The sequence below is a fragment of the Bison bison genome, unplaced genomic scaffold (assembly GCF_000754665.1).
Source record: "Bison bison bison isolate TAMUID 2011002044 unplaced genomic scaffold, Bison_UMD1.0 scf7180017864251, whole genome shotgun sequence".
Taxonomy (NCBI): Eukaryota; Metazoa; Chordata; class Mammalia; order Artiodactyla; family Bovidae; genus Bison; species Bison bison.
The window spans coordinates 1,851,968-1,865,900 of record NW_011494823.1 but is presented as its reverse complement, the minus strand read 5'-3'; the positions used below and the strand labels follow the sequence as shown (position 1 = coordinate 1,865,900).

The 13,933-nt window shown below is 48.3% G+C and overlaps 1 protein-coding gene across 4 annotated transcripts in view; it reads right to left on the bottom strand.

Moving 5' to 3' along the window:
- ARRB1 (arrestin, beta 1) overlaps window positions 1-13,933 on the bottom strand; it is a 49,019-nt gene that overhangs the window by 31,119 nt on the left and 3,967 nt on the right. The window contains exon 1 of one of the 4 annotated variants that reach the window (XM_010847571.1): window positions 12,353-12,949. The exons of 2 other annotated variants lie outside the window; for them this stretch is intronic. In XM_010847571.1, coding sequence (XP_010845873.1) covers window positions 12,353-12,357 — 5 coding nt within the window. In that variant the 5' untranslated portion in view covers window positions 12,358-12,949. Of the gene's footprint in view, window positions 1-1,605; window positions 2,434-12,352; window positions 12,950-13,933 lie in introns of those variants that run through there. One more of the 4 variants, XM_010847569.1, reaches the window with a different exon arrangement.

Here is a 13,933-nt window from a genome sequence, read left to right as displayed (position 1 = left end):
CCGTCCTGCCTCCATAGCACGCCCCCACCCCCCCATCACTCCCACCCCTTACTTCCGGGGCCCAAGAGACCACTGATGGGTCTGAGCTTGGCCTGCAAATAGAAGCCTAGCATATCCCTCCCCCACCTCCCCTAGGAGTTCTGGGTTTTCTCCTCCTAATAAATATTTATCATTGTTTGGAGTGTGAAGATGCCACAGTCAGCTGAGGCATAATAATTACTAAAGTGAGAAAAAAAAATACAGATGACACGATTTGAACCAACAGCTCCCAAATTAAGGCTGGACCTGCAGAGGAGACCAGGGAAGTGACATGCCACCGAATCCCCGCTGCTTCTAGAAGCCTCAGTCCATCCCTTGGGAGCCCCGGGTCAGAGGGAAAGGAGAGGCCACAAACGCCTGAGGCCACAAAGAACTGAGTCAGGAGAAGCCATCCCAGTGAGCCCTGAGAGGGACTAGGGGCACCCTGGTCACAAGAGACTGGGGGGCAGGGGGCAGCTAGGAGGAGTGATAGGGAAAGAGGGAAGGAAAGCGGGTAAGAAGAAAGTAATAATTAACATTTAAAAGAAGAAGGAACTAGTATTAGTTGAGTGCCCAATTAATACTTCTCATTACAGCACTGTGAAATGAGCATTATAATTCTTATTTTATGGATAATAAACTTAAGGTTCAGAGAGATGTAGGAATTCTCCCAGAAGCACACAGCAAGCAAGGGCTAATAAGTCAGGATTCAGACCCAGTTCTGCCTGTCTACCTTCTGACAGTATACAAGGAGATAGGTAATTTTATGTTCAACCCTGCTGCTTTCCTAAAGCAGATGTTTTTATCAGCATCAAGAATAACAGAAAAGAAGGGAATTGACAGGAGGAGGGGGAAGTAATGAAAGAGTGAGTAAGGGGCGAGGAGGAGAGTGAAGGTGACCTGGGGCAGGAAGCCCGGCCCGCCCAGCACTGGGGGACGTCCTACTGCTAACTCAGTCCCAGGCCACATCCTCTGGGAGCTGGATGCTGATGGTTTCCTCAGACAACAAAAGCAGCAGCTGCCCGTGCCCTCTAGGCTTGTACACCCTTGTCATGGTCATGTCTCTGAGTATTTTCCCCAGAACACTGCTGTGGATCCTTCCACAATCCCATTTCAGAGATGAAAAAACCGAGGCTCAAAGAGGTGAATGATGGCTGCTTGTCTCCGAAGCCTGTGTCCTTTCCACTCTGTCCCACAGCCAAACAGTCCCTGAAACAACTCCACTGGCTTCCTGACCCCCAACACTGTCAGAAAAAAAGGCCTGTGTAGGGGTGCTTCCAGTTCACCAGGACCCCCACCTGTGCAGCACCTCACAGATGGCTTCTGTCTGTCCACTTTGAAGAGCAAACACAAACATGCAAGACTCAAGTCAAAGGCAAACTTGCAGACTGTGGGATGCCTGGGTTTGGTTCATCCCCAAGTCCCATCTGTGCTCCGCAAGCCTGATCCTCAGAGCCAAAGCTGGGTCTCATACAAGAAATGCCAGCGGCGTTCTAGCTGAGTAAGACTCCCTGGAGACAAGGAATAGATACCCACCAAGCAGAGCTCAAGAAAAGGAGACAGTAAAGAAGTAAGCAAAAATCTCACGGGAAGGATATGCAGGCAGGACGCACGGGGGCTGGAGCCAGGAACAGGGAAGCCATCAACCTCTCAGGCGGCGGCTCTCTCTCTCCACCTTTCCCCCTGGAGACGCATGTTCTCCTGCCTGCGCTGCTCTCCTTGCGGCTGCTCCATTGTCTCTGTGGACCAACTCTCTCTGCTTACTCAGGGCTTTTCTGCCCCTCCATTATTTTGGCTTCCATGTGGCTCTCACTCTGACCCTGTTTCTACTTTGCCTCTGCTCTGCTTCCCACTGTTAACTGGCTGAATGGCCCAATTCCAAATTCCCAGGAGAGGAATTTGATTGGTCAGTTTTGGTCACGTGTCCCATGCCTGGGCCAATCAGCTAGGTGAAGGGTGTGTCATGTGGCTCATCAGGCATGGTCAGAGCAATGTGTTTCAAACCAGGGGTCACAATCCATTAGTTGACAATGAAATCAACTTATAGAATTGCCACTAGCACTTTTGCTGTTGTTGTTGTTGAATGGCAGATGGCAAGTAGTAGATATTATTGTATTTACCAATATTCTATCCCCTCTAAGGCTGGGCATATGTGTGGACCAAATTTCTCCAGTCTTGTGAAGTTAGATATGCCCATACAGCTTGCTCTGGCCAACGAAATAGGAACAGAAATGCCATATGTCACTTCCAGGCAGAAGTATTTAAGGGCTGGTGCATGATGACCCCACGCTGTTTATATTCATTTTCTATGGAAGCTACAATAAATGATCACAAACTTAGTGGCTTACAACAGCATAAACTTAGTATCTTACAGTTTTAAGTTCAGAAGTTCACTAGGTTAAAATCATGGGGCTTCCCAGGTAGCTCAGGGGTTAAGAAAAAAAAAATCTGCCTGCCAATGCAGGAAATGCAGGAGATGGTGATTTGATTCCTGGGTGGGGAAGATCCCCTGCAGGAGGAAATGGAAACCCCCTCCAGTATTCCTCCATGACTGAGCAACTGAGCATGCACGCACAGGTTAAAATCAAGGTGTTGGCAGGGCTGCGTTCCTTTCCAGAAGCTCTAGGAATAAAAGTGTTTTCTTGCCCTTTCCACCCACATTCCATGTCTCAAGGCCTCTACCTCCATCTTCAAAGCCAGCAACACCAGGTTAGGTTCTTATCACATTGTATCACTCTGACCTCCTCTTCTGCCTCCCTCTTCCACATTTAGAGACCCACTGCATGAATACATGCAGCTCTCTACTTTAAGATCCACTGATTTTAGGAAACTCAGTTCCATCTGCACCTGTAATTCCCCTTTTGCCACATAATATGACATATTCAAAGTTTCCAAGGATTATGGTGTAAACATTGTTGGTGGGGGCCGGTGGGGGGTGGGGGCGCGGTTCTTCTGCCTATCATGTCCTCTTTCCTCTGTCATTGAAACCAGCAATGATCTGGATGGGAAGCCTTCAGAGACTAAATTCCAGGGCTCTCCTGCTAAATGACAGACAGGTAGCATGAGAGAAACCTCTTGAGCCACTAAGATTTGGGGGTTATTTGTAACTACAGCAGACCAGCTTCTCCTGACTAATTTTTTAAAAATTTAAGTATCATTTAGTAAAATTTCTATTTCAGGTGAACTGAGTTACAATGTAAAATGAATATCGTGGTGAAAATTTTTTAATGTTTAAAACCCACTGTTGCAGAGAGCATGCCTAAAACAAACATGCTCTATCAGTGTCTGTGCAGCCTGTTAGATGCTATTTTCTGATTCTGCTGCTTTTCTGTGAGCTACCAGCCCTCCCAAATATTCATTTGTGCCTGTAGGGAGAAGCCTGCATCATAAGGGACCCAGAACAAAGCACCTTCCTGGATAGATTACCCAACATTCAAGAGTTTGTCATTTTGTACAGTACAGCCAAACAATGGAATATTGCATAGCACTTAAATTATGCTTGCATCTTTCGTAACACAGGGAAATGCTTATGATAGAATAGTAAGCAGAAATCAGGAATCAAAACAGTATGTTTGGCATGAGCTCAAATTTATACTCAATAAATATCCAAAAGAAAGAAGACTGGAGGTTGTTAAGATGGCAACACTCCTCAAACTTATCTATGAATTCAATGCAACACCTATAAAAATTCCAGCTGGATTTTTTTGCATTAATTGACAGGCTGATCCTAAAATGTATATGGAAATATAATAGTGAAGACAAATCTTTTTTTAAATATAATTTTTATTGTAATTATTTGCTTGAGTGTCTCTGTCTCACTTTGCCCTCTTTTTTCGTCTGTTTTGTTTTGGCGATACCTTGAGGTATTGTGGATCTTAGTTCCCTGACCAAGGATCCAACCCGTGTCCCCTGCAGTGGAAGAGCAGAATCCTAACTACTGAACCACCAGGGAAGTCCCAAGACAATCTTGGGAAAAAAAAAAACAAAGTTGGAAGACTCAGACTTCCAAATTCAAAATTTACTGCCAAGATACAGTAACCAAGACTGTGTGATCTTGGCATAAAGACAGACATAGAAATCAATGGAACAAAATTGAGAGTCCAGAATTAAGCCCATATATTTACAGCCAATTGATTTTTAACAAGGGAACAAAAAGACAAGGAGATAAAATAGTCTTTTCAATAAATGATTCTTGGACAACTGGATATCCATATGCAAAAAAATAAACCCCTCAACCTCACACCAGTTCCGTCCCTGCTTGGGGAACTAAGATCTCACATGATGCAAGGCCCAGCAAAAGAAAGAAAGAGAGAAAAGGGAAAAACTATAAAACTCTTAGAAGAAAACATATGTATAAATCTACATGACCTTGGATAAGGCAATGGTTTCCTAGACATGACATCAAAAGCACAGGCAACTAAAAAAAGTAGATAAATTGAACTTTATCAAAATTAAAAATTTTGGAGTTTCAAAGCTCACTGTCAAGAAAGTAAAAAAACAATCCACAGAATGGAGCAAATATTTTCCAATCATGTATCTAGTAAGAGTCTAGTATCCAGGATATATAAAGATCCTATTATGATTCAACAACAAACAGGCAAATAACTTGATCAAAATCAAGCAATGAATTTGAATAGTCATTTCTTCAAAGAAGGTATACAAGTGGCCAGTAAGCACATAAAAAGATGATTAGTCACTGGGGAAATGCAAATTGAAGCCACAACAAGGGGATTCCCTGGTGGTCCAGTGGTTAGGATTCTGTGTTTCCACTGTCAAGGACCCCAGTTCGATCCCTGGTCAGGGAACTCAGATCCCACAAGCTATGAAGCGTGGCCAAACAAACAAACAAAAAAGCCACAGTGAGATATTTCACACCCAGTAGGAGACCTATAATAAAAAAAAAAGGACAATAAACCTGTGTTATCAAGGATGTGGAGAAACAGGAGCCCTCACACATTGCTGGTGGTGCAGTCACTGTGGCAAACAGTCTGGCAGTTCCTCTCAACAACACTGAGCTAACCTATGACCCAGCAATTCCATCCCTAGGTAGAGACCCAAGAGAACGAAAATGATGTCCACACACACAAAAATGTTCATAGTGGCATTATGCATAACCATCATATGCCACCAACTGATGAATATGTTTTTTATCTGTGGCATATATATTCAATGGAATATTATTCAACCATAAAAAGGGATGAAGCACTGATTCATGCTACAACATGGATGAACCTTGAAAGGATCAACATTATATTTTAAGTGAAAGAAGCCAGACACAAAAAGCCATACATTATCTGATCCCATTTATTTGAAATGTCCAGAATGGGCAACTACACAGAGACAGAAAGCAGTTTGGTGGTTGCCAGAGGCTGGTGGGAGGTGGGATGGGAAGTGATTGCCAATGGGTAGGAATTTCTTTTTGGGGTGCTGAAAACTCTGGAATGAGTGGTGATGGTTATACAACCTTGTGAAAATACTAAAAACCCCTAAAACTGCAAATACTATGGTATGTAAGCTATATCTCAGTTTTAAAAACAAACTCAATAAATGAATATAAGGAAAGGAAATGTGCCCAAATGTTAACAGGGGTTAAAGAATACTCCATCTGTCCACCCACTCACTCCTTTATATCCCTTATTTTTCCATGTTGTACAATGAGCACCAATTACTTCATAAAGATACAAGGCTTCCCTAACAAGATACGCCTCATGTCTTAATGAAAAAATATTGTAAGTGAAGTAGAGAAAATACGGATCCTATCCATCCATCCATTCTGAATGGATGTTAGAATCTCTGATATTGCAACTTTACAATCCCGAGTCCATGTCTCTGTGATTCCTCGGACCCTTCCCCAGACCCGCTGTGTCGGCTGTTACAACTGTGCACCATGCCTTCTCCTCAGTGTTCTCCTTCTCTGACTTCCCCTAAGTCAGGATTAGATGTACCCTGACTCCCACACCCGGTGCATCCCCATCACAGCATTTACACACTGTAAAATCTGTTTACTCGCCCTGCGCTTCCCTTACAAAACTTATATGAGAGTGGAGGCCTTATTTATGACACTGGATCCCTGGGGACACAGCATGATGCCTGGGCCAAGGAGGTGCTCAGTAAATAAATACAGGTGGAATGTTCTTGAATGAATGCCCTAAGAGAGAATTAGTCAAGAATGAGGATGAATGAAGTTTCAAAAGGTGGTGGTAAGGATCCTTTGCCCTGGGTGAGAGGACTCCATAGATTTCTCCTATCGATGCTTCTCTTTGGCTGTCAGGATCAATAGGCACTGGGTTTAGAAAATACTTCATAAGGGCAGGGTCTCAGCCAGCATCAGGGTGAGCCAGGAAGATAACTGATACATCCAAATGGGCCTCTGCTCAGCTCTGACCAATGACTCTTCCATTTATCATTCACTTATCCAGTAAACATTCACACACTCCTACCACTGCCAGGCTCTGCAGGCACTAAGATGAATAATTCATGGTCACTGCTGACAAAAAACTGTGGTATAGCCAAGTGAGACAAACCCATCAACCACAACGGCCACCATGCATTAAGCTTTCACTGTAAGCCAGGTGCTTTGCTAAGAACTTCAGCATATTAAGATATTATTCCATCTTAACATTCCCATTTTTCAAAGGAGAAACCTGAGATGCAGAAACCCTAAATAACTTCAAGTCTCAAAGCCAGTACCAGAAAACTCATACGGGAGAGAAACCCTATGAATGGGCCACCTATGGGAAATCACTTAGCCAAACATGTCTTACACAACATCAGAAAACTCATCCGAAGGAGATTATCCACGAATGCGGATTCACTGCCAGTGAATTGAGAGAGCGCTGGCAACAATTCAAGCCTTTGTGAGCATCCGAAAATTCATGCTACGAATACAGTGAATGTGGGGAAAACTTCAGGTATTAATCTCCATCAACTACAGAAATCTCTTCCAGGAGAGAAACCAGGTGCCAGTCACTGCTCTAAGTGTGTCTTAAACATGAACTCACTTGTTTTTCCGACAACATTTAAGAAGGTATGATTATAGTTCCAATTTCTCAGATGAGGAAATTGAGACACAGAGAGTCTAAGTCATTTACCCAAGGTCACAGAGCTAGTAAGGGGCACAGCTAGATACTGAAACCCAGGCAGTCTCACTCCAGAGATGACACTTTTCACCACTCACAATACTACGCTATAGATGGGATTGTGTGGTTCTGTCTGGGGGACCAGGAAAGGCTTCAAGGAAGGCAGTATATCAATGAGGGGGATCTTCAAGAACACACACAGGTATGGAAGAGGTGACAGCACTGCTCGTGGAGGCCTGGGGAGGGCAACTGAATCCACTCAGTGTTTGGGAGATAGTGGGCAATCTGAAGTATGTCCCTAGTGCCTAGGAAGAGTACCAGGGAGGAGTACAGGCCTGAGAAGGGTCCACTCACCACCCTGCTAGTCACAGAGCATCTCCTATCCCCAGGCTCTGGGCAAGGTGTGCAGGGTCTCAAATGCCAGACTAAGGAACTCAGACCATATCCAGAAACCAATAAGAGCCATAGACACTTAGTGGGGAAGAGAATGGCTGGGGCTGTCTCTTGGATGCAGAGATGCCATAACCCCACCCCTTTCCCCATCCCTGCCCCTGATGGCAGTCATGGTCAGCTGGGCAGGGTGGGGACCTGCAAGGGGGCGTTCGCCCTCAGGTACACCTGCCCTACATTCTGACCCACTTTCCTGGGTGTGAGAACAGCCATCAGGGAGCAAGGAGGTGTGAGGAGCAGGTGGCTGTGGCAGCAAAGAGGTTTCTAGGGCCCTTATCACACTCTCCCTGGTAGTGGGGTTATTTGTGTACAGGCTGCTCTGCTCTTCCAGGACTGAACAGCCCTCCCTGTGTCGGAACACTGCCTTCCTGTTTACCCACCATTAGCGCACCTGCTTCTCAGGACAGCCCAGGAGAGGGGCAGGAGGCAGGAAGATAGGAAAGGTCACCCGTTTCACAGATTTGGGGAGCATGCAGCCCGCTTTATTTCCCAGATGGAGACACTGAAGCCCAAGAGAGAGAAGAATCTTGCCCCTGGGCCAGGAAACTAAGGCCCAGAGAGACTGGTGTGCCCAGAGTCGCAGACCCGGAGGAGAGCCCCAGGCTGCTGCTTCTCTGGGTACAGGCCCGAGGGGTGAGGGGCAGTGGATGGGGGTCTGGCCAAGTCGAGCTCCAGGACTTCAGACTACTCACAGGCTCCGAGGCACATAGCTATTGCTCCAGCCTCCTGCCCACATTCATGTGTCCACTTTTCTAGCCATGATCCGTATTTGTGAATACTTTCAGGAGCTGCAGAGGGAGGGAGGAGAAAAGCCACCAGGTGGCCACGGAGGTAGGGGGGGAGTTTCTTAAAGAAGCCTGGCCCATTTTCTAGTAACCCATAAAACCAGAGGTCCGAAAATCAAAGGCTAATAAAAATTTCACCAAGCAGGCCAACAGCTGAACCCCAGAGAGCCCACAGACCACACTTGAATGCTGTCCAGCCTTCTCGGGGGTCAAGAGGCAGGAAGGGAAGGGTGCTGGCAGAGGAAACAGTGCGGACGCTGAAGCAAGCAGACCCCGCCTGGGTCCTGCGCGACCTTGACTTTCGCTTCCTCTCTGAAGCATGCTTTCAGTTGTCTGGAAAATGGGGTTGATGTCTACCCTACAGGTGAAGGCGTATACAAAGCCTTGGGACCTAGTAGGGAATGATAAAGGGACGGACGTCATTGGTACGGTGATGACTATTGTTATTATCACTCTGCCTTCCCTCCAGAGCCCAGTGGAGAGTTCTTGCCCAGATGTCCCTTAGGTGGGACAGGATGGTTATGTTACCTCCATTGGAGACAGAGAAGATTTTTTAGTTGGCTGTCTCCCTCCCTGTCTTGGATAGAAAACAGCAGTTTATGATATTCTTTTTCTAGTTTAGACCCTCACATTCCGGAAATCTCCAGGGACACACCCTGCTATTCCCTCTCTCTGCAACAGCCTTTCCACCGGTTCCCCCACTGCAGTCCCTCCCATCCTTCCTCCCAAATACCACCTCATCCAAGAAGCCTTCCCTGACTGCTTCAGCTTAAAGTGGCCTTGCCCTGACCCCTTCCTCCTTCCCTCTTGCCACCCATCTTGGCTACTCCCCTCCTTGCTTTTTGATTCCTTTGTTTCTCCAATCTCTGAGCCTGACACTGTTCTTACCTCCAGGAGATACGGGCCCCTGTGTCCTGTCTCCAGAGCACCTACACTCTGGAGCAGGGGGAGAGACAGAGAGATCCTCCACCAAGAAACAAAACCCTCTGTTAGAAGCACAGCAGGCGAGTGGGATGATTCAGTGTATGGTGTGCCCAGCTCGGCTCCAGGCACACAACCGCCGTCCTACACACACTCACACACACACACACACACACACGCGCGTCTCTCTTCCCCTCCTCCACTCTGTCTGTGTCCCCTCAGCACCCACACGAGCCTGCACATCTCCGCTCCCCAGTGGACGGCATGGAGCTGAAATACTGACAAACTCTGGAGAGCAGGAACCCCTTTCTCCATCATCTTCCTTGGTATATAATTGGTGCTGAGTAAATATTTTGAATGAATGAATAAACAAACAAACAAAAGCCGACCGCTGAGCTTGAAGATGGGTAAAAGCAGTACCTGAGCCAAGAGGCAAATTAGAGGTGGACAGCCCGGCCACCAGAATGAGACACGGGTGTGTGCAACCTTAACAGGAGCACCTTACATGCAGGGCGGCCCCAGACATGCAGCAGCCATGGTTTTCCCTGTGAGAAGACTTTATCTAAAATTTTATTTGCTTGATGCTTTGGGGGGGACAGAGTTGTTTGTTTGTTTGTTTTTCCAATTTGAACATATAAACTTTTGGGGAAGAGCATATTATATTAAAACTAAATATTAATTCAGAAGTATTACTTTCCTCACCATTCTCACATTTCATAGAACATCAGAACAGTTCAGCACAGTGGTAGGTCTCCAACGCTTCATCAACCACTCTGGGTACCAGTCAGGGGCTGAGAGCCCTCTGCAGTCAGAGAGCCCTCTGTCCAGACTGGCAGCTACAGCTTAGGGTAGCGGCTCTTTCCAGAGAAAGAACTGTGGAGAGAAAAACCTAGGCCTTCTATTTAGCCAGACACAGTGGTCATGATGTGCTGAAACTGGCTGGTACAGGCTCATTCAGAGCCAACTGTCACACTTGTAGGAATTCTGTGATCTAGTTGTTAAACATTGCCAATGGCTGTCTACTGGGGTTTATATAACTGTCCACTGGGTTAAATTTGCTCCCCCCAGGGGACATATGGCTGTGTCTGGAGACATCTGGATGGTCACGACTTGGGGGAGGGCTGCTACTGGTGTCTAGCGGGTGGAGGTTAGGGATGCTGTGCGTGCAATGAAGCCCAGCCCCCTCCCTGCCCCCAACTAAGAACCTCAAGGCCAAATGTTAACTGTGCTGATGGTGTGACAGCCTGAACCAAGATGACAATTAAATAAACTATATTAAAAACAGAGAGGGGGAGGCTTCCCTGGTAGTCCAGCGGTTAAGAATCCGCCTGCCAATGCAGGGGACACGGGTTCCATCCCTGGTCTGGGAAGATCCCACATGCCACGGGGCAACTAAGCCCAGGTGCCACAGCTTCTGAGCCTGTGCTCTAGGGCCCAGGAGCTGCAACTACCGAAGCCCAGGAGCCTAGAGCCTGTACTTGGCAACGAGAGAAGCCACCACAACAAAGAGGAGCCCCTGCTCGCCGTAACTAGAGAAAGCACTTGCCCAGCAACAAAGACCCAGTGCAGCCAAAAATAACAAATAAATATGAAAAATATTTAAAAATCAAAGGGAAGACATACTCAAAACTTATCACTTACTATCTATTATTTTACTGAATTTTACTATAAAGATGGAGTCCCACTGTGCATCTCTTCCCAACTCCATGTTCAATGACATCACATTAGTAGGGTGATGTCCTTGGTGGGAGAATTGACAAACATAGGAACTGGCAAACGTTATATCCCCACCTCACCCCCTTTTTCTGGATGGCCAGTTGTTACCAGTGCACCGCTGGGGGCGACCTGAGTAGAGAAGGGAAATCCACAAGTCTGGTGGATGCTTCTGAGCTTTCAGCCCAAGCAGATGACTCAGCACCAGCCTCCCATATGCACTGCGGAACAAGGATCTGAATGTGGCCATATGGACAAACTCTACACACCTCACACACACACACACACACACCATGCACACTATACCCACCACACACCCAAAGACACACATACCCCACACACATCTACAGACAACACACCTATGTAAAACACACCACGTTATGTACACACGCCATGCACACCTGCACCACACCCCATGTATGCTTCACACCTCATACCACATACATATCCCACACACTTATACACACCACACACACCAATACTAAGCACACTCCACACGCACACCAGCATCACCCGCCCCACATACACATCATCTACAACTCTCGCAACATAAACCACATACACACCACACAAATACACAAGTGCTCCCATGGCAGCCCTCTAGCCAGCAGGGGAGTAACTGAATCATGAGAATGAGAGAAGGCCAAGCTGGAACTTTCATGGCAATCCAGCGGTAAAGACTCCACACTTCCACTGTAGAGGGCATGGGTTCAATGCCTGGTCAGGAAACAAAGATCCCGCATACCTCACCGTGAGGCCAAAAAGAAAAGAGGATGCCAATCTGACTGACCACCTTCTTTGATGTCTAGCACCTCTGCAGTAACTACTGCCTCCTCATCCGAAGGCCCGTCTTTCCCACAGACCCCCACACCCAGCCTGCCAAAGCAAAGGTCTTGACACCCGCCATGAACACCACGCAGTGACCCCATCCCAGGCCCGTTTCTCTTGGCCACTGGAGCCCTGGCTGAGTGATGGCCCATCCCTGCCCTGTGCCCAGCTCTCTGCTGTAGCCTCCAGGGCCTGACCTCCGCCCCCTCCCAGGACCCATGACAAGCAGTTCCCTTGGTGACTCTACCCACCCGGCCACTTTAGCTGCCACCGGATGCTGGTAAGCCAAACCTCTGTCTCCAGCCAGAACCTCTCTGACCCCAAAGCCACTAGCCTTGGGACATGTGTACTCCGATGTCCCCAGACTCCTCACACAAGTCCCAAACAGACTTCCTGTCTGCCCACACCTGTTCCTCGCGTACACTGTCTCCGCCCACCCCAGAGGTCAGCACACAGGAAGTGCTCAAGGTGAATCCCAGAGATAAAGGAATGCACTATGTAAATCCTATAAAGAGAGGACAAAACAAACTTCCTCAGGAGGCAGATAGGAAGTCTTACCCCATTTTACAGATGAGAGCCCTGAGTCTCAGTGGAATTAAGGGACCAGCCCAGGAGCAGAAGCCGAGGCAGGTGGGGGGCGGTGTGGGGAGGAGGGAGGCCGTGGAAAACCCAGCGCGGGGGGCTGCAGGCAGCAGCAGCAGGCCGGAGCAAGCCGGCAGGATCCAGGATTGGCTCTCCCAAGCCCCGAGTGAGTGGGTTAGTTACAAAGAAAAGGAAAAGGCGTTCCTGATACGCGTCCTGTTTCCTCTTCTCTGGGCTTCTCGGGTCTTGGAGGGCGGATGTCTCTGGGCTCAGAGCACTCGGCCTGCCCACAGACAGGCAGAAGGTGAGGGTCTCCCAGGCCCTTCCCACCATAGCAGTTTAGCCTGCAGGCAGACAGGGGCTCCCGAGTGACCCTCGAGTTTTGCTTTCCAGCCTGGAGGAGGCTCCCCCTTTACCCTCAGTGACTACTCATCACAGCCAGCCACCTCCTTCCATCAGACTGCCACATAGGAAGCCTCTTCCGTGTCACCTTTACTTGCTAGGGGAGCCCCTCTAAAGCACCCCCTTCTTCCCTGCCCCATGGCAGCCTAGCCCAGTATTCTGCCCAGCTGTCTCTGTGGCTATTGCCTGTAGACTCCCCATGGGAGGGGGGAGTCCTCCCCTCCCCATTCATGCCAGGGCTCCCCATGAATCAGGCCAGGAAGACAGGGAGCAAAGGCAGAAGCTGTCAAATGGGGCTTCTTGAGTGAGAGAACAAGATGAGCCTCTCCCATCAGAGAGACAAGAGGCCTTCCTGAGGACAGAGGTCGAATCTCCTCTATCAGATAAGAATTCCCCAGGGGAAGAAAGTGGCCACGACTCCTCCATCAGATAGGAGGTCCCTGCAGAAGAAGTTAATGCTTCCACCCTCAGACAAGGGGCTGCCAGAAGGCAAGAGGGCTATGTCCCTTCTGTAAGATAAGAAGACCCAGGAAACAGAAGCCACATTCACCTCCCCGCTCACCACCCCCCTGCCCTCCATCAGACTGGTGCCTCTCCTGAATAAGACCGTGCCTCCTCCATCTGACTATGAACCCCAGAGGGCAGAGAACGCCCTGTCTGCTGCCTCCTCAGCAGTTTCCAAAACAGACTTCACTTCAGTCTGAGACACAGAGGAGGATGTCCCCCTAGGGCAGAACTGGGGGAAGTCTTGCCCACATCTTCTCTTGCACAAGACCCCATGCCAACTTCCCATTCCTGCCCATGACTGAAAGGAAACCATTCTGCCATCCTTAAGACAGCCGTGTGTCTGGGCAAAGGCCAGCATCTGTCTGTTTCAGTCAGGAATGTTGACTTCTTGAGAGATGGTGATGGAGTCGACTGGGAGAGCCTTGACAAGAGCTTGCCCAAGACAGGCCGTGCCCCCAGATCCAGGTGGAAGTGACCAGATGTGTGGGCTGGATGGATCTATGCTCCTGACTCTGCCACGAAACGGGCAAATCTTTTCCCTATGTGGCCACTAATACTCCCCATCCATCTCCAAACTCTGTCGGCACCCACTGCTGGCTAAGTGGCAGGAGGCGACAGGGAGGAGGGATGGCAGGGCCGGGCCCGCCT